Here is a 26,782-nt window from a genome sequence, read left to right on the forward strand (position 1 = left end):
AGAACTGATCAGGGATCCTTCACCCTCATCCAGGATTTGGGAGCTGCGTCTCTGTCAATCATTACATTGCTTTTTAGTTTCTTCGAGAATAATTGTGAGCCTCTGTAACTCATCTACAATGTTTTACTTTTTTGGTGATCCTTTAAGTACACAACCCTCTATATTCCACCTTATCCGGCCTACCACTGCCACCATTCTTCATCTTATTTTACTCCAGACTTTTCTTGTGCTGCACCTACAATCTAGACTTGTATTTCTCAGACTATGATGTCCACTGGAGACTATATTTGAGTGTTCTAAGAATGCACCCGGTGCCCACATTTTATGCCCACACACAATACAAATTGTGACTCTACGTTAGGTATGTATAATTAATATGGTGGTCCTATATTCTGCTCCGGCAGACGGGACAATACCTGGCCACGGTCTGTGTTGCCAAGAATTGAGGTGAATTTCTGGTGTCGTTAGGGAACTAATAAATGTTATAAAGTTAAATTTGGTTCCTCTTTGTCTAATCTGTCACCCAGGACCAGCCCCTGATAGATCTTAGACATGATGACTAAATCCACCCTAGTGAAGATGATTTAGACTTTTGATGGATCTGCCTAAATATGTGATTTTGCCCCACTATTGGGTCACAATCCAGCAATAGGGCCACCGGCTGATCATATGGATCCAGTATTAGGGACAACATCATATATGGAGGTAACAGCAGGCACCAGGTGTGTATGTGCAGTGAGGCCCAGGAGCCTCAGGTTCCATAAACTTTCTTCAAGTCTATAAACAGATTCTTCATTGTAAAGTTGCCAACTAGCGTCCTCCCCCTCCGGCACTGTACGTCCTGCACCATATGGGCTGTTTTTACAACGGTAGCCTCATAATAAAGCTAAATTACACACCGAATCGCCGCCGTCTCCTGTGAAGTGCTGACATATTATTCTGTGGCTCTTCCTCTTTCTTGCGCAGACACGTTCCTCATCCAGTAGGACTTGGTTTTATTGCTCAGGTGCATATTAGGTGAAGTTCTAGGGTGCAGCAATGAAGCCATTTTGCCATTTAGTTTTTATTGGCGGAATGTCGCATTCCTTGAAACAGAGGATTCCAGATATATCCCTCGTACAAGCCTGACATCTCTCAACACTGTAATATTGGATTCTGTGGCTCTGTAGAGACTATAAACTGCCCATTGAAGGGAATACTGTGACACCCTACATCTTCTCAAAGAATTTGATTTTGAATTAAATTAACAAAATTGCACCTAAAACCACCTCAAAGCGGATTGTGATGCAGTTTTATCTGCAACGTGTGACTGCACCCTTTGTTACGACACTTGTATTTAACTCACATGCTGTCCATTTCCTTCTGATCTTCCTTGAGATGGTTCTACTCCTTCATTGAGTCCAGCTGTGTTTAATTAAACTGATTGGACTTAATTAGAAAAAGCACACACCTATGTGTATAAGACCTGAAAGTGCATGTCATGAGAATTATGAAGTCTAAGGAACTGCCCAAGGAGCTCAGAGACAGAATTGTCGAAAAGCACAGATCTGGCAAATGTTACAAAAGAATTTCTGCAGCACTCAAGCTAAAATAACACAGAACATCTCTGTGACCGTTCCTGAAAGGCCCAGCCAGAGCCCGTAACAGACATATAACGTCGGTGTTTAATTATTGAATAGTAGTAATGGCGGTGGTCACATTTAGCGTGGAGAGGGGCCCCGTTATGAATTTTGCCCCGGGGCCCAGTAAAGTCTAGTCACGCCACTGCTGGGGTCTATATTTGTAGGATTTGGTCTGGGGTTTATAATTATTTATTGGGTCTATATTTACTTTGCTGTGCCCTAAAACATTTAGGTATATGGACACGCGCAGCTTTAAGCAACCATGGGAATGGAGTATCATAGTATCATAGTATCATAGTATATAAGGCTGGAAGGAGACGCAAGTCCATCAAGTCCAACCTTCAAGAGTCTAATGACGTCATCATTTACTTAATGACTATTGATCACAGAGAGTTGATGGCAGGGACCCGGGCAGAACAAATAATGAGCTTCAGTGGAAACACACACAAGTGTATTCTCAAGATGGAAAATTGCCCCATGAATCTGATGTTTGAGCAGGATTATATAGAGAACGGAAAATTCGACTTCTTGTGTTCACCATCCACATTGTTTCTGCCACATTCAACTTTAAAATGTCAATATCACCTTAAAGGGGGTTGTCCAGGATTGGAAAAACATGGCTGTTTTCTTCAAGTTATGGCGCCTCCAACTGTCGGTGGATTATCCTTGGTACTGCAGCTAGATATAGATCAAATCAATGACAACCCCTTTAAGGCAGACATTGATTCCTGATGTGATAGCCTGATTGGCCATGTTTTAAAGAAAGTCTACAAGCACAGGGGCGTAACTTGATAGTGTACTGAGGGTGCGGTCGCTGGGTCCCAAGAGGTTTAGGGGGCCCATAACGTGTCACTTTCCCATATGAGAAGATTAGTGCTATAAACAGGGACGTAACTTGAGGGGGTGCAGAGGTTGCAGTCGCCCCAGGGCCCAAGAGGTTTAGGGGGCCCTTATGGTGTCACTTTCCAATAGGAGAAGACTATTACTATAAGCTGTACATTATAGTCGGGGGCCTGGCATACAATTTGCTGGGGAAGACGGATCATAGGAATAAGGCTATATTCAAATGAACGTATGGGGGGCGTATATACGGCATATATACGTCCCCATACACGGCAATGGGCGCACAGGGGCCCTACTGGAGCAGTACAGTGGAGCAAACGTGCGGCACCATACCGTTCCGTAGCTGGGAAAAAGATAGGACATATCCAATCTGTCGCCGGAATACGGCGCCGTGCGCCATATACTACTATGGAGAGGGGAGGGGTGAGCAGCGCTCAGCCCCTCATCCTCTCCTTGGTGCCGACATGTATGGTACGGCGGGCACACGGTAATATGAATGTAGCCTAAGTTAAATAATAAACCTGTAAAAGCAACTTGAAATTTAACCATAAAATGTACATTTTTATTTCAATTTATTCACAAAAAATTTATATATAACAACAAAATGTAATTTAAATATTCACTTTTTTTTTGTATCAACCAGAAACATAGACCCGGCTATGAAGCGGTGAAAAGTCAGATTTTATTTACTTGGGTGATTTAAATAAACATTTTACCATTCAAGGAAACTGGCGCAGGCGCGGCGTCTGATCACATGATTATCGCCCCCCCCCCCCTAGCGCACAGACTCCCACCCGTCGCGTCCAGTCACACATCACATTCATACGCAAAACAAAGTGTAAAAATAACTCTCTATACAGAATGAATATATACAGAAAATAATCTTCAGTTTCCCCTCCCCTTGTCGCGGCTCCGTAAAATGCTCTGTAATAATTGGACGTCATCAGGTTGTTTTCAAGGCACTGGTATACAGTCAGGCACCGTACGCCATTACTACCACAGGGCTGCGAAGAGTATTGAGCGTCCCTGAATGTAAAGGCCCACAGAGGGGAAAATTACGTCTTGTTGCCCACGGCAACCTATAAGAGACCGCTGTGTAAAAAGTGAAAGCTGAAATGTTATTGGTTGCTATGGGCAACTACACCCCTGATACATGAGGCCTGCTATATATTAGTGCTCACCAACCTGTTCTGAGACTACAACTCCCAGCAGAGGCAAATCTATCTACTACTATCTGTTGTATCTGATCCTGCAATAACAGAGAGCACATCACCTACCGATCCTTGTGGTGGTCTTCACCGCCTGGTGGTGCTGCCATAGGGTCCAGCAGCACCCATAGGTGAAGGAGAGTAGCACATATGGCACAGAATATATCTCTGAGGGTACATATGGTTCCATAGGATAACTCTGAGGGCACATATGGTGGCACCGGATATCTCTGAGGGCACATATGGCGGCACAGGATATCTCTGAGGGCACATATGGCGGCACAGGATATCTCTGAGGGCACATATGGCAGCACAGGATATCTCTGAGGGCACATATGGCAGCACAGGATATCTCTGAGGGCACATATGGCGGCACAGGATATCTCTGAGGGCACATATGGCAGCACAGGATATCTCTGAGGGCACATATGGCAGCACAGGATATCTCTGAGGGCACATATGGCGGCACAGGATATCTCTGAGGGCACATATGGCAGCGTTTCTAGATGAACCCCTGATCCCCTTGCACCAGCTGTCTGAGCATGCTGGGAGTTGTAGTTTTTCAGCAGTTTGGAGACCACTTTGGAAGTACCAGCAGGATGGAGTATGGAGGCAGTCATTTTGATCGCATGAAACATAAGTCCATCAATACACTAGGATATCTGTGACATCATTGAGACCCGAGTACAAAATGGCCGCCTCCGTGATGAACTTCAAAAAAGATTGTGCAAATAAAGCATTGAACCGTGGTTGTGATATGTTACACCACATAACCTGGGATTGATAAATTTGACCTTGCAATGACCTGTAACCCCCATCCTCCATTTATCTTAAAAATGATGATTTCGGTCCACACTGGTAAAAGATTCTCCATTACTAGAGTGTCAGCTCTGTGACAAGACTCTTCATTAGTCAGTTATACTGGAGTGCAACTGTAGGTATGGAGGGGGTACCGGTTTAGGTGGCTGCAGATATTGGACCTCACCACTGGCTGTATGGGGAAGAATTTGCCTATAAGAGAAATTAAGAGACAATTGAGAATTAGGTAGAGCAGTGATACAAAGTTATATACTATACAACCCTATATCCTCCTTCCCCCAAAGTGACTCAAAGTGAGTGCAGCAGTGCAGTGAGGTATCCCAAAGAGAATAGTGAGTGCAGCTCTGGAGTATAATACAGAATGTAACTCAGGGTCAGTACAGGATAAGTAATGTCATGTATGTACACAGTGACTGCACCAGCAGCAGAATAGTTTGTGCTGGATCATTCTGCTGTGAACTGCTGACGGGTGTGGTTGTGTGTTGCTGAGCTCCTGCACCACCTGGAGCAATCTCCATCCACCCAGGCCTGCTCTCTCCTCCCCAGGGAGGGAGTGGGTTACTGGGATGAGTGAGCCAGGAAAATCCCAGGCTTCTGCCTCCCGGACCAGGCCGGCGGGGGGCAGGAGAAACAAGTTACCGGCCAAAGCAGAAGGGGTGAGAAGATCTGCCCGGAGCCAAGGACGCAGCGATGTGACCTCGGCTGCCACCCCCAAGACCCAGGGAAGCCGCAAGGTCTCCGGTTCACAGAAGATCAAGGCAAGTAACATCAGCCTGAGTGCTCCTCCTGGAAAGCTGAGTGACTGTGCAGGAAAGCTGGGTGGTTCAGCTGAAAAGCTGGGTGCTCACGGAGGTGTGCAAAAAGCATGGGGTGAACTTAAGGCCCGGGAGTCTGCTACCATCTATGGCTCCCGGATTGCTGAGCACCTCCGTGAGTACGAGGAAGCTGGAAAAGCGCTGAGGAGGCTCCAGGAGGAGATAAGGGAGACCTTGGCCCTAGCGGGGGTGGCCACTAAGAAGAAGAAGCCTGATCTTCTTATCACCATCAACAGGCTTAAAGCCGAGGTCACCGCTCTGGAGGAGAAGCGTCGGCTTATCCGTGAAAACAGCGGTCCGTTCCGGGAAAAGCTTGAGAATGACACCAGATTTGAAAAAATGCAACAAGAGCAGCTGAGAAAGCAAAAGGGGCTTGAGATCCAGGCGGATGATGGCGATGATGAGGAGGATGAGGAAGACCTGCCGTGTCCGTCTGGTGGCCTGCGCCAACACCAGCAGGCCTCGCACGACAGGCTGCCTGCAGAGCAAGCGCCATTACCATCAGGCTGCGGCTCTGCCAACCTGGAGGAGGAAAGTGATGACAGCGGCCAGGGGGGGGCGCTAATGGCTCAGATCCGTCAGCTTGAGTCCCCAGTTCACCTCCAGAACTTCTCCTTCGGCGATGATATGCCAGATGACGACCTAAAGAGAAAGAAGACGAGACCCAAGAAGACCAAGGCGTCTCAGGAGGTGAATCTGGTGTTTCGTCCCCTCCCTGTTTCCTCCGGGCGGGCAGCAGTGCCAGCCTGTCGTGTAGGCCCCGTTGCCCAGCCCAGCACGAATCCTGCAGTGGACTCGGTGCCAGGGTGCGGGGAGAGTGCAAAGCCACGTTCCATCATGGCGCAGAGCACCAGCCTTGTTTGTAGTAGCAAGGATGGTGCAGGGAAGGCATCGGCCGAAAGGCCGGACAGTGAGGGCGATCCAGCAGGTCCTGGTACTGTGCGCTGCCCCCCAGTGGGAGGGGGGGGTGGCCCGGTGCCAGGGACGGTGGCTCCTGTGGCCCCTAGCGCTGTGGCTGCATCTAGCTCCGGTGAGCAGCGGCAGTGTGATGGGGCTGCTGGGGCTTGTTGTGCGGCGCCTCCCAAGCGTCTTGTGCAGCCTGTGGGAAAGGGTGCAGGAACAGTGTTATTTTGTATTGGTGCATCTGACCCTGGAGATGACCATAAGAGACTGTCCGGAGTAAATAAAGACAGGAGGCCTCTTGCATCTAGTGAGCAGCGATGCTCAAACCTTAGAAAAACTGCTGGACAACAAGGGGTTAATGCCAATGAGGCAGAGGGCACAAGTAAGATCGGGGTTGGAGCTGCCTCTTCTCAGGCTGTATCAGCTATGGAGGTGGCTCTACCCCCAGTGTCCAGTGACGCTGAGGCAACCCCAGGTCCTCCTGGCCCAGCTGGTGTGAGTGATGCAAGGAAGCGAGGCAGTGATGCAAGGAAGCGAGGCAGTATTGTACATAGTGTGGTGAATGTGGGGGTGGTGAATGGCGCTGAGGGGGATCCTGGTGTGAGTGCTGGTCCATCTGCACCCCCAGTGGTGGCCGCTCCCATAAGGAGCTATGCGAGTGTCACCGCTGGGGCAAGTGGGGTTAACTCCTTGTCTCCTGGCTCTGGGAACAGCGTTTTGCAAAGGCGTCTTCTGGAGGCTCTCAGGAGAGGGGAAAAGTCAATCAATGTAGAGGGGAGAGAGGTTGATCTGTCCTTCTGGACAGACAGGCATGGCCTGGCAGCCTTCCAAGAGAAAAGGGGGGGAGAGACTGTATGGTCTTTACCCACAACCGGGCCCGGAGCTGCCCGTAGGAATGTGGTTCGTCTTCGCTGGAGGGGCAGTGACGCATGCCCACCCAGGTCAAGGGTGGTGGAGCTCCTCCTGAAGATGAACTTCAGGGCTAGTGACATCTTTGCCCTGATACATCCTTATGGTACTCCGGAGTTCGATGTCAGCTTTGTTCGGCCGGAGGGCTTAGAGCTCTTCTGGTCGAATTATGAGCTGGCAAAGAACGAGCCCGCATGGCGAGACTTTGCTGTGCAAGCAGTGTCTCGCCAAAACACAGTCAAGAAAGTGACCGTTTTGACCCGTAACGAGTCACTTTCTTGCATGGACATCATGACTTGGCTCAGTCGTTATGGGGAGGTTGTACAGGTACCTCAGAAAAACCGCGATGAATTTGGCATTTGGTCTGGGGCCTGGACCTTCATGATGAAGTTGAAGTGTTCAGGCGGCACAGTCGCCCACATTCCCTCTTCAGCCTTTCTTGGGCGGGACAGAATCCTGATTTTCTACCAGGGGCAGCCGAAGGTCTGTCACAGGTGCGGTGACCCCACACACTTTAGCGCCAGCTGCCAAGTGCAGAAGTGCGCTTTGTGTGGTGGGCTAGGTCATCTCGCTGCATCCTGTAAGGACATTAGGTGTAACCTGTGTGGTGAGCTCGGTCACCCTTTCAGCCGTTGTCCTCGCTCCTTTGCCAATGCGGTTGTGACCCCAGTGGAGGAGAGCCATGAGGTTGCTTCTGCTGGGGAAGGTACCAGCAGAGGTGGAGGAGCTGAGGGGCCTGTGAAGAAAAGTAAGAAGAAGTCGCCTTCTCAGTTAAGGCGGCTTGAAGCCAGACAAAAAGGGAGAGAACTGGGGAAGCCCCAGGTTGCTGGGGTGACCCTTGGTCCTTCCTCAGAGGCTGGTCATGCTACTGAGGCCCTGAGGGATGATGAGTTGGATGAGGAGGTCAGGAGGATGGAGCGCGAGAAAGGTGCCATGTCCTCCACGTCCTCCCATTATGAGAGTATGGATGAGGATAACAGGATTTGGCTAGAAAATAAGCGCAAGCAGAAAAAGAAAAAACGCGGCCTATCTAAGGTACCTAAGGAAGGGAAAACTTCCTCCCCTCTGGTTGAGCTTTCCAACCAGTTCCTCACCCTCGATGAGATCGCCTCCTCGGAAGGAGAGGCTGAGGGTGGGGTTCTGGAGGTGGTGGCGGAGCAGCCTGCAGGGGGCGCCGAGTCTCTATCCTCTGGGGATGCTGGGTCCTCAGAGTGGGAGACTGACTCAGAGTCAGGAGACAAGGACGAAGGAGAGGGTGGTCCGGGTGGGTCCTTGGGGTCCAATAATATTATGGACACCTCAATTTCGTTAAAAAGAAGCTGCCCCAATTCTGAAGGGAAAAGGGAAAAGGGATCATCCTCAGAGGACAGTAGAGGGAAGGGAGGTAGTAAGAAAAAAGCCGTCTAACTCAATCACTCATGATGGCGGCACCCACTCCGTTGACACTGGCGTCCATTAATGTCGCCAGCATTAAGTCTGATGCGGCTAGATTTGCGGCCTTTGATTTTCTCGGCCGTGTTGAAGCCGACATTTTATTTTTGCAGGAGACCAGGCTGCCAGATTTGGCGGCCGTGTTTAAAGCTAAGAGGGAATGGAGACACGGGCCTTCCTATTGGTCTCTTGCGGCCGAGCCGTATAGCGGAGTGGCGGTCCTTTTTTCCGCACCGGTAGAATGCCGACGAGTTATTGAGTTAGAAATGGGGAGGTGCCTGATCATGGATGTCCTCATGAAGGGACAAGAACTTCGCCTAATTAACATCTATGGTCCCCAGTCCAAGTGGGACAGGAAGTGTCTCTTTATGAGGATCAAGCCCTACCTTTTTACAAGTCGGCAGGTGGTCTTTGGAGGGGACTTCAATGCTGTCACGAGGTCCCAGGATAGGGGAGGTTCCAGAGACAAGCTGACTTATGATAGCGTCGCTCTTAATAGCATAGCTAGTGAGGCTCGCCTGGTGGATGTCCACATCCGGCACACCCCAGGCCACGCGGGGTTCACCTATTATAGGGGTAGCTGTAGGTCTAGAATAGACAGGTTTTATTTAAAGGAGGAAGCCATTTCTTCAGCAGTGTCCGTTGTTGAGGTGGAATTCTCCGACCACTGTTTAATTTTGTTTTCTCTGAATGTTACAGAGACCCCCCGGATGGGAAGAGGCTACTGGAAGCTCAATTCGTCTCTCCTGGAGGAAGCGGAGATCAGACAATCCTTTGAGGACTTTCTTCAGAGCCAGGTACCATTGCTGGGCCTTTGTAGCAGTAAGTCAGAGTGGTGGGAGATGCTCAAGAAAAGGGTGGCGAGATTCTTCCGCCAGCTCTCGAGCCTCAGGAGCCTGGACAGGTACCGCCTGTATCAGGGCCTGAGGAGGAAACTCGAGCATCTCGTCTCGACTGGAGGTAGTCGTGAGGACATCTCCAGAGTGAAATCCTTGCTGAAGAGGTGTCAGTACGATAGACACGCATCTTTGGTTTTTGAGAGGGATTACGGGAAATACCGCTCGCCCGACCCTTACAGAAACTGCAAGATGTCAGTGAATGGTAAAGTTGTCACAGGACTGGTTGACAGTACGGGATCCCTGAAAAGGTCCAGATCAGGGATTCTGGAGGTCGTCAGATCCTTCTACTCGCACCTCTTGGGCAGGAAGGATCTAGATCGGGATGTGATGTCGGCTTTCCTGGCTGAAACTGTCCCTGAGCCAGGAGTAGACCCCTCTCTTGATGTTTTGACAGAGATGATCAGGGAAGAGGAAGTCAGCCTGGCGATTGAAGGGCTCGCCCTCAAGAAATCGCCAGGTCCGGATGGCTTAACATCTGAGTTTTATAAGACCTTTAAGGACTCCTTGGTTCCCCTCTTGACTGAGGTATTCAATGAGTGTCTTTCCTCGGGCGCTGTGCCGAAGTCAATGAGGAGGTCTGCCCTGATCATTCTGTCAAAGGGTAAGGACCGATCTCGTATTGAGAACTGGCGTCCCATAGCGCTTCTCAATACGGACAGAAAGGTTTTGGCAAAGGTGCTGTTTAATCGGCTGGTGCAGTTTGCACCCCGGCTCCTTTCGGGGACCCAGCACTGCTCTGTTCCAGGCCGCAGTACATTTAGTGCTGTGCTTTGTGTCCGGGAGGCAGTGGAGCAGGGCAGGGCTGGTAACTGGAAGGGGTACTTGCTGTCCTTGGATCAGGCAAAAGCGTTTGATCGGGTTAACCACGAGTACCTCTGGTCTGTCCTTCTGAGGTATGGCCTGCCGGGTGGGTTTGTCAATTGGCTAAAGGTTTTGTACGCAGGGGCAGAGAGTTTCCCGCTTGTGAACGGTTGGATTGGCCGCTCTTTTGAGGTTGGGTCTGGTGTTCGCCAGGGTTGTCCTCTGAGCCCACTTTTATACGTGTTCGCGATTGACCCATTCCTTAGGAGGGTTGATCGTGGGCCGTTAGTGGGAGTCGGGATGGACCGGGCAGCACCGGAAGCCACTCTAAGGGTGGTAGCGTACGCCGATGACGTCACTGTTTTTGTGTCCTCGAGAGGGGAGGCACAATGGGTGATGTCAGAGGTTGACCGCTACTCAGAGGCTTCTGGGTCCAAGATCAACCGGGATAAGTGTGAGAGTCTCTGGCTGGGAGAGGGGGATCCAGGCTTTGATCTCCCGGACACTCTTCCAGGGCCCCAAGACTCTGCCAAAGTTCTCGGCATCGAATTTGGCCAGGGGGATTACCCCATGCAAAACTGGGTTGGCAGGCTTAAGATCGCCGCCCAGAAGGTGGACCAGTGGAAGGGTTGGTCTTTGACCCTCAGGGAAAGGGTGAACTTGATTAAAACCTACCTGCTCCCATTGCTGATTTATCTGGGCAGTGTGTGCATGTTGCCAGAACCCCTCTGGACTCGAGTGTACAGTCTGTTCTTCCAGCTGTTATGGGGGAATAGGCTGAACCTTATCAAGAGGGAGGTTACTTACCGCACGAGGAGACAAGGAGGGTTGTGTATGGTCAACCCTGTGGTGTTCCTAGTGAATACCTTTCTTAAGATCAATATCGCAAACCTCTGGAAAGAGAGGGCTCCTCCGTGGGTATACTCCTGCAGGGGATGGTTTCGGCCTTTCTTCCAGGAATGGGAGACAGGAGGGCGAGTGAAGGATCTCCGTACACCACATGGGCATCTTCCGGCTTACGCTACCCCGGTTCTGAAGGTGATTCGCCGGTGGGGTCTGGGAATGTGGGAGATCAGGACCATGTCGAGGAAACTCCTTGACAAAAGGGTTCTGTTGACCCATTTCCAGAAGCCTCTGGCCCTCAGGGATTGCCCAAGTCGGGATCTGGGGGTGGGTTTAGGTCTTTTGAATTCCATCAGGATCCCCTTGAAGTTTTGGGACGTGACTTGGCGCTGCTTCCATGGAAAGCTGTGTGTGAGGGACAATCTGAAGTGTAGGAGCTCTGAGGAAAGGGGTTGTCCCCGGGAGGAGTGCGGTGGCCTGCTGGAGAGCATGGACCACTTCCTGCTTCAGTGCCCCTTTAACACAGAGGTGTACAACCGGGTGGGCGCTTCCCTACATTGGCCCGGGTTGGCCGGTCTCTCCTATGCGGAGTGGGCCTATGGAGCATTCAGAGGCCTGGGTGGCCGGGACCGCTGCACGTTATTCCTAGTCAGTCTAGTGGTCAGGTACCACACGTGGAACGCACGGTGTTTAGTATCGACGCAGCGTAAAATCCTCCCGGTGGATGAGGTGGTTAGGAACATTCTGGGTGACCTGGTGAAGGTGCGCTCTCTGGAGTATGAGGGGCTGGGCACGGGGAGGGCCTCTCTCCTTTGGAGGGGGTTCTCCTTTAGTGTCCCTTAGTCTGTCATCTCCGCTCCTGGTGTTGGGCTGAAGCTGACACTGTAGATTTTTGTTTTGTGTTCTGAGGTTATAGTGATGTTGGGCTTGCAGGCGCCGAACCTGGGCTTTATGTGGTTGGTTTGTTATGTTGATATGTTTAATGTGTTTGTATTTTGTGTACAGTGTGTATTTATGTAGTTATAGTTAATGTGTATATAGCTTGGTTGGTTTTGGGGTGTTGGTGTTAGGGTGTTAGGTTGGGAGGGGGGTGGACGGGATTTGGACAATATGATCCTGGGCACTGGTCTGGACTATATAGCGCGGACTTTGGACGTTAGACCAGTGTCTGGGTGGGAGGGTGATGGGCGTGGGATTTAGTTAGTTTATATTTAATGTTTTTATTTCCTGTTTGTCTTTTTTTGCTGTGTATTCTTTAGTTATTTATGGAAAAAAAAAAAAAAAAAAATTATATAACAAAAAAAAAAAAAAAAAAAAAAAAGAAAAAAAAAAAATTAGGTGGTGGGATTGGGTGAAGGTTTTGTTTCATAATGCTGATTGTGTGGTGTGTGTGTGGCTGGGCCAGGAGATTTTCGTAAGTCTCTTTTAGTTTGTATTATTGTTTTGTTATTATTATTGTTTTGTTTTGCCAGAAGTTATGGCTTGATTTATGTTTATTTTTGTAATGTTTTTCATTTTTATATATAAAATAAAAGATTTACAGGATGTAACTCAGGATCAGTACAGGATAAGTAATGTCATGTATGTACACAGTTACTGCACCAGTAGCAGAATAGTGAGTGCAGCTCTGGAGTATAATACAGGATGTAATTCAGGACAAGTACAGGATAAGTAATATCATGTATGTACACAGTGACTGCACCAGCAGCAGAATAGTGAGTGCAGCTCTGGGGTATAATACAGGATGTAACTCAGGATCAGTACAGGATAAGTAATGTCATGTATGTACACAGTGACTGCACCAGCAGCAGAATAGTGAGTGCAGCTCTGGAGTATAATACAGGATGTAACTCAGGGTCAGTACAGGGTAAGTAATGTCATGTATGTACACAGTGACTGCACCAGCAGCAGAATAGTGAGTGTAGCTCTGGAGTATAATACAGGATGTAACTCAGGATCAGTACAGGATAAGTAATGTCATGTATGTACACAGTTACTGCACCAGTAGCAGAATAGTGAGTGCAGCTCTGGAGTATAATACAGGATGTAATTCAGGACAAGTACAGGATAAGTAATGTCATGTATGTACACAGTGACTGCACCAGCAGCAGAATAGTGAGTGCAGCTCTGGGGTATAATACAGGATGTAACTCAGGATCAGTACAGGATAAGTAATGTCATGTATGTACACAGTGACTGCACCAGCAGCAGAATAGTGAGTGCAGCTCTGGAGTATAATACAGGATGTAACTCAGGATCAATACAGGATAAGTAATGTCATGTATGTACACAGTGACTGCACCAGCAGCAGAATAGTGAGTGCAGCTCTGAGGTATAATACAGGATGTAACTCAGGATCAGTACAGGATAAGTAATGTCATGTATGTACACAGTGACTGCACCAGCAGCAGAATAGTGAGTGCAGCTCTGGAGTATAATACAGGATGTAACTCAGGATCAGTACAGGATAAGTAATGTCATGTATGTACACAGTGACTGCACCAGCAGCAGAATAGTGAGTGCAGCTCTGGAGTATAATACAGGATGTAACTCAGGATCAGTACAGGATAAGTAATGTCATGTATGTACACAGTGACTGCACCAGCAGAATAGTGAGTGTAGCTCTGGAGTATAATACAGGATGTAACTCAGGATCAGTACAGGATAAGTAATGTCATGTATGTACACAGTGACTGCACCAGCAGCAGAATAGTGAGTGCAGCTCTGGAGTATAATACAGGATGTAACTCAGGATCAGTACAGGATAAGTAATGTCATGTATGTACACAGTGACTGCACCAGCAGCAGAATAGTGAGTGCAGCTCTGGGGTATAATACAGGATGTAACTCAGGATCAGTACAGGATAAGTAATGTCATGTATGTACACTGTGACTGCACCAGCAGCAGAATAGTGAGTGCAGCTCTGGAGTTTAGTAAAGAGTTAGTGAAGCCAGGTTCAGTCACTCCGCTGGTCCGTACCTGTCCATTATTTGTAGTGTGTCGGTTCTGTGCTGTATACGCATCCTCGGCCCGGAGTGTGGAGTTTCCGCTGGCAGCCGGATGAGTATTGGCAGTGGCTCTGGGAATTATCACATCATACGAAAGATCATTCTGTGATGGAAAGAGAAAATGAGAGGGATGAGATAATTGACAAAAAAGATACATTATTGGGCCCAGATAATAATGTAATATGGCTGGTATACAGTATACATGATGTACAGTAGCACATACAGGCAGCGCTTCTTGGAGGGGAGCCAGTGGGAAGTCAGGAATGACTCAGGTTACCGTCCCTTTAATTGCGCCCTATGGCTTTAAGAAGCAGTGTCTGTTTTGGATGAGTCCCCGCTGTGCTATGAATAGCTGCAGTGTGACTGCCTGCTGCCGGCCTCTGGCTCACACTTTGGCTCTTACCGTATTTTTATTCATTATCGCCATCTCCGTGGGCTGGTAAACGCTGCTCCTGATCTGTCCATTGTATCCGCTGTATGGCGACACGGGCCGCTTGGCTGCCAACAGGAAAAGAAGGATATCAGTTCACCGTGGTAGAAATCAGACCTTATTACAACTGTATACGAAGGTTTAGAAGTAGAATTCAATATTTGAGCCCCCATGTCCCTATGACAACACATCCTGTCCTGATCCCGTGGCAGCTCTGTTTCCACTAGCGATGTGGGGCTGTAGCCCTATTACAATGGGGGACGTGTATTATCGTATTTTTTGGGCGCAGAATTGTTGTGGATCATTTATAATTAGTTTGCACCAGAAAGAACAGATGGTTCCGACTATCCCGACTCCTCCGTCTTTTTTTTTTTTTTTTACGCAAGTGGGCGTGGCCTAATTTTTCCACATTATCCGTCACATTTATGTGTATTTTGTCGGCATTTTTAGGCGTACAATAGACCAAGGAAAAAAATGGTCAGAGAGCAAAATTAAGGCGCAGTCCATGTAAGATTTTGGCGCACATCTCATTGATGTCGGCATTTTTATGGCGCTCGACTGATTATTACCGTCTACCCATTAATTACTTACAGCCGTGCGCCACTTTAAAACATCGGGCTGTGCTTTCCGGAGACTGATCTCCGATGCCGACAGTTGTGCTTGCGCCAGAATTAGTAAATTCCCCCAATGTGTCCATCTTTTTTTTTGCAATGGTAATCAGGTCACTAAGGGGTTAATGTCCCTATGACAACACTGATCTGTCAAGAAACTATGGTAAAGCATTATAATATCTAAATCTTATATATTCTTGGTATATATGCACACATTTCTGTGGGAATATATTGTTTGGTTTGAAGCCAAGCCTTTAGGTCACCCTCCGGTCACCCAAACTTCCCTAAATCAGATAAAACTGCTGAATGTAATAAGATACAATACAGAACTTCCATCTAGATATGGCTTCATTGTAACTGCTTAAAGGGCAACTCCACCTCTAAGCTTGAAATTCCCCTTTAGTGACTTATGGGGTTCCTAGTGGGACTTTGTGAACTCATGTCAGTCTCACGAGATGTTGGAGCTCCTCTTGGTCCACCTTAGGATTGGAAAGAGGTCCTTTGTTCCCTCCCACTAATCCACTACAAAAATAATATCACTTGGTTATTTCAGAAGATATGGAGAACCCCTCAGATCCTACAGACTCACAGGCAGTGTTAATACCTCAATAGTTTGACCTCCTGAGATATGTACGGTATACTATCTATACTGTTTGGTGTCCACCATATGCACTTACCAGATTGTGGCTCATCCATAGAAAACGCCTTATTTTCCACATACATGCTCTGGGTGGTTTGCTCCTTAAGGATGGTCTCGTAACCAACCCCTCTTGAAGGGTAATGTTCTTCTTCAAATGTCTGCTCAAGACTTGGTTTGGTCAACTGAGAGATCTCAGGGATGATATAGAAGAACACAAAGGCCCAGGCATTAGACACTAGAGCGATGGCCAACGTTGGGTCATCCCAGTAGGTTGGGTTTCCGACTCGAACGTTTCCATAGACGTACATAACAATCCAAACGATCCAAATGCAGATAGATAGGAAGTTTGTTATAATAATGAAGACTGCGTGCTTCTTCCAGTGGCCATAACGTCCACAAAAGGCTGGCCAGGCGGTCACGAATCCGGCAAGGATGAGGAACATGACGTATATCAATGCCATGACAAAGTCCTCGTTGGCAATAGCGCATGGATCTCCTGCAGTACTATTGGTGCGTACAACAGTTATGATCAGCCACTCTGTGTTGATAATGACCTGGACCAATGAGAGGGCAACGGCTATGGCAAAAATAATCCAACCACTAGGCCCGATGTTTCTTCTCACCAAGCAGTTGAGATTCCCTGCATGGGCCCACAAGGAGGAGAAGCAAATAGCAAAGAGGACACCAAAGAGGAACCTTCTAGAGGCACACGTGGAAAAGTATTGCTTGACCACCATATCAAAGACAAGACAAAATAGTCCAAAAGTACCCAAGAGGAAAAACACTTGAGTTCCCAGCATGCTCTTCTTCCTCTTGTCCTGAATGAAGGGGGTGCTAGCTATTAAGACAATGGTGAGGATGAAGGAAGACACAATACCGGCACTGGTTATGGCTTGTAGGACAATACCCCATGCTGCCGACAGGTCACACAAGTTAAAATATATTGCGAGTAGTCCATCTCCACAGCCGGTTGGTGAAGTCTGGGCAGCGGCCATATTGGAAAAGACGCTCAACAGCCATGTGGAAACCAAGATGGTCCAAGATGGATGGAAACCGCTGAGAAGAGCCATTTCCTTTGACAAAAAAAAAAAACACAGAAAGTCAATATAAAATATATACGTTTTAAAATACCATCCAGTGTGTTTGTCTTAAAGGAATTGTCCATTATTGTCCAAGTAAAACATGGCTGTTTTTTTCCCTCAAATCTTTGGTTGGTTGTGTCTGGTATTACAGCTCAGCTCCATCTACTATACTACAATACCACACAAGGACTTATAAACTGGTCCCATGGACTGCTTTGGAAAAAAAATAATCCATGTTTTTCAAATTTGATGATCCCTTTAATACTTTCCAGACTGAAGCTTCACCTTTGATGTCGCTATCTCAGGAATGTCATACGTAAATAGCGATTGTATAATGTGATGAGGTCATTGCAACCACTCCCTTTAGCTGAGGGGGTAATATAATGATAACCTGCGCAATTACGGGTGGGAGGGCACCTTTAACGGGTGCTATTCTGGAATATTATAAGGTAATTGCCTCAAATAGTCTATATAACTGAATGCAGATTCGGAAATGGAATGCAGTTTCTTTTAAAAGGGGCACAATAACATAAGCCACACCCCTTTAAAGGCATACTGGGATTTGTAGTGCCCCAAAAGCTTCTGAGGAACAGAAGGCAACAGCTGACTTGTGTTTTCATCAAGATATCAGACTGTTCACACAACATCCACCGGATTACACACACCGATGATCGCAAACATATTGTTCCCCATCTGGCGGTCACACTGTAGCTCACGAAGATAAAAGTAACCCTTTAAATCCCTACAGCGTTTTAATGGTTGTCTCCAGGGCGTGCCAGGGCTGAAGAAAACGTAGGCACTTAGTGAGACCGAGAGTGTAACACATGAATGCACATTACTCAGGTTGGTCAACAACCCTCTAACGAAGGGCAAACACAGTAACACAATGACCGACAGGGCAGGAGGTAGGGACGTAAGGGTTAGATGTGGCCAATGCCTCACCAAAATGGTGACCAAAACTTGATATGGGGGTCTGGTACCAATATGTTTTAAAGTATTTTTGGAAAATGGACAATTCCTTTAAGTCACGTGAGTAAAATGGACGGGGCCTTGACTACCATTCATCCAGTAGAGAATAGCTTTTATAAAGAATAGCTTTTGTATACGGGTGCCAACTTATTTGCCCTTAGGTCAGGTAGTTTGTAGAGCCAATCTACGATGTGCCCCCACAGTGGTCACTCCCTTATGGGTAGGTGGCCAATATAAGAGTCATGACCCTAAGGTTCCTTGGATCATCACATCCTGGTCAAACCCAAAATTTTGGCTAAGGCCGGCGGCACACGTGGCATTTTGCACCCGTTTTTGGGGCTTTTTTAAGCAGTCCGTTAAAAAACGCATGCTTTTTGAAAACCACATGCGTTTTTTGAAAATGCATCCGTTTATACCCATTTTAATTAAGATAATTGGTAAAACTGGTCAAAAATGGATGCGTTTTTTAACGAACTGCTTAAAAACGGCCCAAAAACGGGTTCAAAATGCCAAGTGTGCCGCCGGCCCAAGGCCTTCTATGGATCAGAGGGTTATTGGACAAGGAAGAGGGGATGAGGGAGGCATCCACATGTTATTAACTCATAATCACCTTTTAGGGTCAAACTTAAAATTTTGGAGCTCCAGGTTCCAGAGCAGCAACAGATCCCCCTAAGCTTTGGGGCATGGTGGACACAAGTCGCTGGCCCTTTGGAGACCATCCAGCTCAGAGGGACAATAAATCGGTCAGGGCCTCTTCCTGTTTTGCCCTGGTACAGAATTCCATGAACAGCTGAGTATTTTCCCAGCGACTTCCCCTATAGCCCCCCCCCCTATACAATCACCAATACAATAATTATGGGTATTCTGTGACGGGTCGCTGAGTGTTTTCCTGCATATTTCAGGAAGCGGCAGAAAGGGGTCATTTCAGAATGCGTCCGCCTGCGGAATGTGCGAGGAAGCTCCACTTGGGAGAAAGGGAAAAGAGGAGACACAGTTATTTCCCGGAATGTGGGAGAATGGGAAATTAGAGGCATTGTCACCTCCAACATGTCCTGTGCATTATTATACCCGCTGCGGAAGAATGTGAAAAATACACAATTTAAGGCATTCTGCGTGCCAGCTACGGGCATCTCTGGCTTGTGGCCTAGAAAATAAGTCACTTCTAAAAATTCTACAGAATCCTACACATCATAGAATTGAAGGGTTTGCCTGAGATTTTCAGACACAGCGCCACTCTAAGGCCGCGGTCACACGTACCGCTAGACGTCCGTTCATAACGCGACGCTAGCGCACAGGGGGAGGTCCTCGGCCCGAACACACATGCTTTTCCAGAGAAATGCATGCGATCGGCTTAACAATCGCATGCGTTTCCCTGGAAACGCATGTGCGTTCGGGCCGATGACCCCCCCCTGTGCGCTAGCATTGCGTTATGACGGACGCTTAGCGGTACGTGTGACCGCGGCCTAATGGTTATGTCTGGTATTGCAGTTTAGTCTAATACAAGCCAAGGCCCCTTTAATGGTTTATTTTTTGGGGGGTACCAGGTGCTAATCCTTAGGCCGTTTTCCCACCCGCCGTTTTTGTTGCGTTTTTAAACACATCCAAAACGCAAGTGGGAGAGGGCTTGGCCAAAACGTACAGTATTTGTGTTTCCAATGGAAAGCAATGAAACGCATATGCGTTTTGGCCAAACCCCCTCCCACCTGCGTTTTGGATGCGTTTAAAAACGCGACAAAAACGGCACGTGGAAAACCGGCCTGAGGTAGTCCGAGAGGTCATTGTGTGTGGACCAAATTGTCTTTTGCCATCTGCCTCTGTATTTACAGGGGCGATTTACTAAAGAGCCTGATGCACTTTATACTAAATATTTGCAAAAAAAATTTAAGTGGAAACCCCCTTTAAGCCCCGCCCACTAATCAGTTTTCTATAGTCTATTCACATTCCCTCTTTCTGAAAGAATCATTTTCTTGCACAATGTTATAAAATGAAAAAAATATAATAAGCAAAACCCGAAAATTTTTACTCAAGTCAGTCAGATACCACCCCGTTAGAGGATATAAAGGGGAATTATATAAAGCCTCCTGGTCTTTAGCTGACATTGCGGTTGCTAGGTGAATGGCTCATGATCTGGCGCTTGTCAAAGTCATGTTTACTACCATTCGTATCCTTGGAAGCGTTTGCTTTGCAGTTTATCAAAGGTGTCACCTTCAGATTACATCTACCCCACCCATCGGCCATGTGCAAGCGCCAAGCAATTGTGAAGCCTGTGGCAGAACGGCCCCATCAGCCTTGTACCTATTATACGCAGGCCACGATCCAAAACTGGGAGCAATAGCTTTTTATTTTCCCTCTTAAAATCTATATATAGGAGATGTATTGTTATATGTACCCTAAATTATAGTTAAGGTCAAGGAATGTACCTACCCCCTGGGGATGTAGGGTTAAGCTGTTATAAAAAGGGTTATCACTTACATCCCTCTACCACCCTGCAGTCTATTATCAGAACTGAGTAATTTTTAAGGGACGAAACCATTAAATGGTGCAAAAATTTACACAGTGGATGCAGTACTTCTATTCACCACTAGGGAATAGTATAGAAAATGAGTTTCACATTGAGGGTGATGCCACACATGGCGTTTTGAAACCGTTTTGAATCAGTTTTTGGCCCATTTTTAAGCAAAAAGCATACATTTTGCTTAAAAACGGGCCACAAACAGATTCAAAATGGATTCAAAACTGGTTCAAAACGCCGTGTGTGGCATCACCCTTGGCAAAGAGATCTGAATCATTAGGAACCATAGGTGTGATGGAATAACAACATCCTGGACAGATTGTGGGCACGGATCACAGATGTTTGGTAACTATAATTAGGCTTTACTAGGCCGCAAACCTATGTTATCGTTGAATCTGGTCTGGCGGGTTAGGAGATATATGTTGTTGATATTGGCAAATGAAAATCATTAGAAAGTGATGCCCTGTGGGCATAGTCATCCAACACCAGTGCCTGTACCCAGTATATACCAGCTGTGATCTGACTAGTTACACCAACCAATAGTTTTATCTAGATTTCAGTGACCCCATACATGACATTATCTCCTGAGGCTGGTGCCACACGTGACACAGGGGCGACCCGATCGCATCGGCGTTTCTATAGAAACGCCTGCAATTGGGAACGAGCCGTCGGTGTTATGCATTTAATTAACGCAAAACACCGGCGGCTCGTTCCCGATCACAGGCGTTGCCATAGAAACGCCGATGCTATCGGACCGCAACCCGCCCCGGTGGGTGCGGCTTTGTCTGCATTTGCATTTTCAAATGAAGACAAAGCGCTCCGTGTGGCACCAGCCTTAGGGTGAAGACACACATGGCGTTTTTGGGCCGTTTTTACTAAGTGCGTTTTCAGATCGTAAAAAACGCATGCGTTAAAAAACGCATGCGTTTTTAAAAAACGCATGCGTTTTTTGCACATGCGTTTTTTAGGCTGTTTTTTGCCGTTTTTAGTAGAGCGTTTTCGGATCAGAAAAAAATTCATGCGGTTTTTGAAAATGCATGCGTTTTTGTCCGTTTTTAATTGCGCAAATTAAAAAAACTGGACAAAAACGGATGCGTTTTCAAAAAACGCATGCGTTTTCAAAAAAACGGATGCGTTTTTTAACGATCTGAAAACGCACTAACTAAAAACGGCCTAAAAACGCCACGTGTGTCTTCACCCTAAGGGTGATGGCACACGTGGCGTTTTGAACGCGTTTTTGGTCCGTTTTTAAAGAGGACCTGTCATCCCATTTATCGGTACTAGGAGCAGCTCCTAGTGCTTGATCAAACACCGCCGGGGTACAGTGTAATCAGTGCAAAGCTGGTCGATGCATTCATGAGGGGGCGGTCCGAGGCGCTGCCTCTACCCCGGACTGCCCCGCTCACTCCATAGGCCGGCAGTGACTGCCGCTCGCATGCGTTAACGCATGCCGCGCGCATGCGTTAACATTGCGTTTACAAACGTAAACGGTAATGTAATTAGGCAAATTACCTCACATCAGCTGTTGTATATGCGTTCCAAACGCAATGAAAACGCAACCAAAACGCAACGTGTGAACGCGCCCTAACACTGCGGTGTTTGTTCAAGCACTAGGAGCTGCTTACTTTAGTAACATCATAAAATTATTCATAAAAAATATACATTTGTTTATTAACTAATACCAAGGATACCCGGCTTTCCCAGAAATAGAACAATATTCACACATACACACGTGAAACTATTCACGCCCGGTTGGCTGTAGAGAATTGATGGAGATGGTGATTTCTCTATAGTGACTATAGTAACCACCCAACTTTTACAGAAACCAGTGAACGTTAACACGTACGACACGATCCACCTCAGGTAGGATGTAGATATTGAAGGAGACAACACCCGCACTTGTCACCCTATTGCTTATAAGGTCCAGCAGGAAGTGTCAGGGACTTGTGATTTTTAAAGGGATCTATGAAAAAATGCAGGAGCATAGCCCAGAATTATCCAGAGCAGCCGTTCAGTGGGAAAAGAAAACAGGTCGGATTTGCTGACAGCTAGTAATTAGTATTGGAGCAGGAAGGATGTGACGGGTGATGGTAACATCTCGCCTGGCCATTGTTTATCAGGATAATTAGTACACAGAGGGGGAGTAACATACATTGTGCGGATGATACGGAGCTGGCCATCACCTTTTATCCTAATTAATAACCCCCCAGGAGGGGGCATGGGGTAAATTTGCCCTAATTAGTGTCTTCATACTATAATCCACACTCCCTGCTATGGTGGAGGGGAGTCCCTGGACACCAAATCACTGCATCCAGGATATCAATACTCCTGCCTTGGATTACTGCTCAATAAAATCCAAGTTTGGGGCTTATTTACTAAGGGTCCGCAGATCGTATTTCCGTCGGACTTCCCAAAGGTTTGGGGATTTGCGCCGGCTTTTATGCAAGAGAAATCGGGGGGCGGGGCATCGGATGATTCGACTTATTCGGACTGATCGCAGGATTTAAGATTAAAATTGTGTCGCAACCAATGCACTTACATGCACCGGGAAGAAGATGGTGAACTCAGACGGACATGAGCTGGGAAGCGACACATGCAGGATATCGGGCGCACAATGTTAGTGAATCGCGGCACAGGGCATTGTAGTCGGACAATGCACTTTCGAGGAACTCCTCCGGATGGGTAAGTAAATGTGTCCCAATGTTTTCTAAAATGCAATGCTGACAGCAATGTCATTTGGCAGATCTTCTCCTCTCAGCCGGCACACGTTGCGTTTTGAACCCGTTTTTTTGGCCCATTTTTAAGCAGTACGTCAAAAAAACGTGTGCATTAAAAAACACTTGCGTTTTTGTAAAACGCATGGGTTTTTTGAAAACGCATCTGTTTTTGACAGGTTTTACTTTAATCTTAATTAAAACTGGTCAAAAACGCATGCATTTTTTTAAAGGACTGCTTAAAAACGGCCCAAAAACGTGTTCAAAACGCCACATGTGCCGCCGGCCTTAGGTTAACAATCAGAGATAGCAGAAGGACTAGAGCATCTGACTACAAAGGTTTGGGTGTTGTCTGTAACCATGGAGACACATGCACTAGGTTTACCTAGTAGCTGAATACATAAAACTGCAGTCACCTCCGAATAATTGAAGTCCCAAACCACAATGCTAAACCAACCTGCCCATGTAGGTGCCTGGGGCCGTATTCAGATTAGCAGGACGCGCCGTTCTACAAGGGGGAGTCTGTTTCCTGTAAACACGGTGACCAAAAACACAACTGAAGTACAAACTCGGAGGTCATTCATTAACCCTGGAGATGCCACTATAGATTAAAATCAGCTGCTAAATTATATTGTGGTCTCAATGGAAAAGCCCCTCTACCCCCTCATCAGCATCAAGTGCTGTCTACTCAAGCACACATCCTACAATCCAAAGTGTGATCTAATGCACATACATATGATAGTGGGGACCCCCCCTCCCTCCTAATACATATAATGCAGCCGGCTCACTGTATAACAGTGCGAGCTTCTCCACCACCCTCTTAAAATACATATATATTACATTGCAGCCCCCCACCTCGCTCCTAATAATTATGTATATATATATATATATATGTATAAAAATACATGTATTTTACAATGGGAACCCCCTCCTCTCTCCAATTACATAGATGTATCACAGTGAGCTCCCCACCTCACTCCTAATACTTATATATGATAATGGGTACCACAATCTTTCTATTTCCTTATGGATATACGTATATCACAGCAGGCACCCCACCCCTCCTCTAGCTACAAATATTTCATATTGGGCACCTACATGTCCCTCCTTACACATGGATATGAGAATGGGCACCTGCATCCTCCTGAAACATCCAGTGCCTCCCACCTCCCCCTAATACATATATATCACAGTGGACACCTACATGGGGGGAGGGGAGGGTACCTCTACCCTCTCCTCCCAGGTGTAGTCGTATTCGTACTCTGCATTGGGGCTGCGTACATTTTTTACTTTGCTGGAAGATTGTGCCCTGCCTGCGCCTGGTAGCGGATGTCGCTTGCTTGTATAGGAGTCTGCTGGGAGTTTGGGATCTGCTTGAAGCTCTGTGCAGGCAATGAGTAAGAGCATAAATAACACTATAGCGCTCTGTGCTTCCCAAGACATTATATTTACATACTGAGCCCCAGCGCTAGCGCCTGCTTAACCCCGTCCTCTCCACACTCTTACTGTTTACCTTACCTGTCCTGCATGGCCCCTCCACACATACTGTATACTGCCTGCTAGCCCCCCCATTATCCATACACTGCCTGCATGACCCCTCCACACATACTGTATACTGCCTGCTAGCCCCCCCATTATCCATATACTGCCTGCATGACCCGTCCACACATACTGTATACTGCCTGCTAGCCCCCCCATTATCCATATACTGCCTGCATGACCCGTCCACACATACTGTATACTGCCTGCTAGCCCCCCCATTATCCATATACTGCCTGCATGACCCGTCCACACATACTGTATAGTGCCTGCTAGCCCCCCCATTATCCATATACTGCCTGCATGACCCGTCCACACATACTGTATAGTGCCTGCTAGCCCCCCCATTATCCATATACTGCCTGCATGACCCGTCCACACATACTGTATACTGCCTGCTAGCCCCCCCATTATCCATATACTGCCTGCATGACCCGTCCACACATACTGTATACTGCCTGCTAGCCCCCCCATTATCCATATACTGCCTGCATGACCCGTCCACACATACTGTATAGTGCCTGCTAGCCCCCCCATTATCCATATACTGCCTGCAGGACCCCTCCACACATATACTGCCTGCAGGACCCCTCCACACATATACTGCCTGCAGGACCCCTCCACACATATACTGCCTGCAGGACCCCTCCACACATATACTGCCTGCAGGACCCCTCCACACATATACTGCCTGCAGGACCCCTCCACACATATACTGCCTGCCTACACACCATTATCCATATACCACTTGCACCACCTCTCTACACCCCATGATCCATATACTGCCTGCATGACCCCCATTATCCATATACTGCCTGCATGACCTCTACACACATACTATATACAGCTACCAAAATAATCGTAACCCCTTCTACTTGTCCCAGATTTTACCAAAAAGTGACACGTATTTAATTCCTTTCCTCCCTCAGGACAAAAGTCATCAATCTATAACCAATTCCTACAGAAAAAAGTTACATGATACTAAAATCTTCTGCTACTTTCCTTGTGATATAAATCGCCGCCATGTTCCAGATCTCTGCTTGCTGTCACCATAGGGGTAACATCCATGTTTACATCCAGAGACCGTACAATGAGATTTGCGCTGCTGATCTATTTACCTGGGTCAATGGCAATCAGTTCTATGCCCCTGATTGTACAGTCACACTCACAGCAAGCAGAGGTCTTATGATAACGGCGACAAAGAATTTGAGAAAGTTGTTTAACTTGGTCAAAAACTAGTAAACGATGGGAGCGCCGACAAGAAAAAATAAACGTACAAAATGCAAAAAAAATAAAACTTTAACTGATTCCTTGCTGACTTGAAATGTGGTGCCTGCTTAACCCCTTCCTTTCCAGCTTCCGGTGATAACTTATTTAACCTCAGATACTTCTGCAAAACTAAGTGCACCACCAAAAAAAAAATAATAAAAATTTGGTGCACTCTGTGGGAGCAGTGCAGGGGACGCCAGGTTCATGCCGAACGTGCGCCAAATTTATTACCGCGACATTGTCACACTCCAATGCAGGAGGTGCCAGATTCATGGAGAACGTGCAACACAATTGGTGAATCTGGCACCCCCTGCACACCACACAGGCAGCACTGTTTTTGATAATTGGGGGCCAGTATGTTTAACCCATTGCCTCCCATGCATGCAGGAGACTGGAGAAGGCATAGTGGTGCAGCAAGCAGGGTTACAATGCAACTTGTTAGACAGCGCAGAGGGGGATGCATGGCGGTAGGTCACCCAGGACACTTACCTGTGACTTGTTGGGTTGGGGACCTCCTCCTTCAGGTGTGGAGCACAGCACAAGGAGCACTTTCTTCTTGCTGGGCACAGCCAGGGGGTTCTGCTGCCTGCAGCTGGAGGACTGGCGGATGATCTGCTCTCTCTTCTCTCCCCTCCTCCTCCTCCTGAGGTTGCACAAACTTTGCTGACATCAGAGTGAGGTCATGATGACTCCCCTCAGGACCTTACAGGTACACAGCCACTCCTTCCACCCTGCCTGGCTCCACATTAACCCCACAGAGGGAGGACACACACACCCTGGAGAAGTTTCCAAAAAGTTTTAACCCTTTACTTGAACATGACTTCTACTATGTAAGGTGACGGGGGCTATAACATTGTGAGTTCCTGCAGTATGAAAAAAAGATTTGGGATTATGGACAACCCCTTTAAGTCCCC

The 26,782-nt window shown here is 47.3% G+C and overlaps 1 protein-coding gene across 1 annotated transcript; it reads right to left on the reverse strand.

The window, feature by feature from the left end:
- Positions 1 to 2,999: 2,999 nt before the first annotated feature.
- Positions 3,000 to 26,573, reverse strand: GPRC5C (G protein-coupled receptor class C group 5 member C). Its single transcript, XM_072112528.1, has 5 exons — positions 26,358 to 26,573; positions 15,821 to 16,856; positions 14,506 to 14,600; positions 14,074 to 14,205; positions 3,000 to 4,684 (listed from the first exon to the last, which is right to left on the reverse strand). The coding sequence occupies exons 2-5, from the start codon at positions 16,851 to 16,853 to the stop codon at positions 4,655 to 4,657; spliced, it is 1,290 nt and encodes a 429-aa protein (XP_071968629.1). The 5' UTR covers positions 16,854 to 16,856; positions 26,358 to 26,573; the 3' UTR covers positions 3,000 to 4,654.
- Positions 26,574 to 26,782: the final 209 nt, after the last annotated feature.

This window comes from Engystomops pustulosus, chromosome 6 (assembly GCF_040894005.1).
Source record: "Engystomops pustulosus chromosome 6, aEngPut4.maternal, whole genome shotgun sequence".
In the NCBI taxonomy this organism is placed as follows: domain Eukaryota; kingdom Metazoa; phylum Chordata; class Amphibia; order Anura; family Leptodactylidae; genus Engystomops; species Engystomops pustulosus.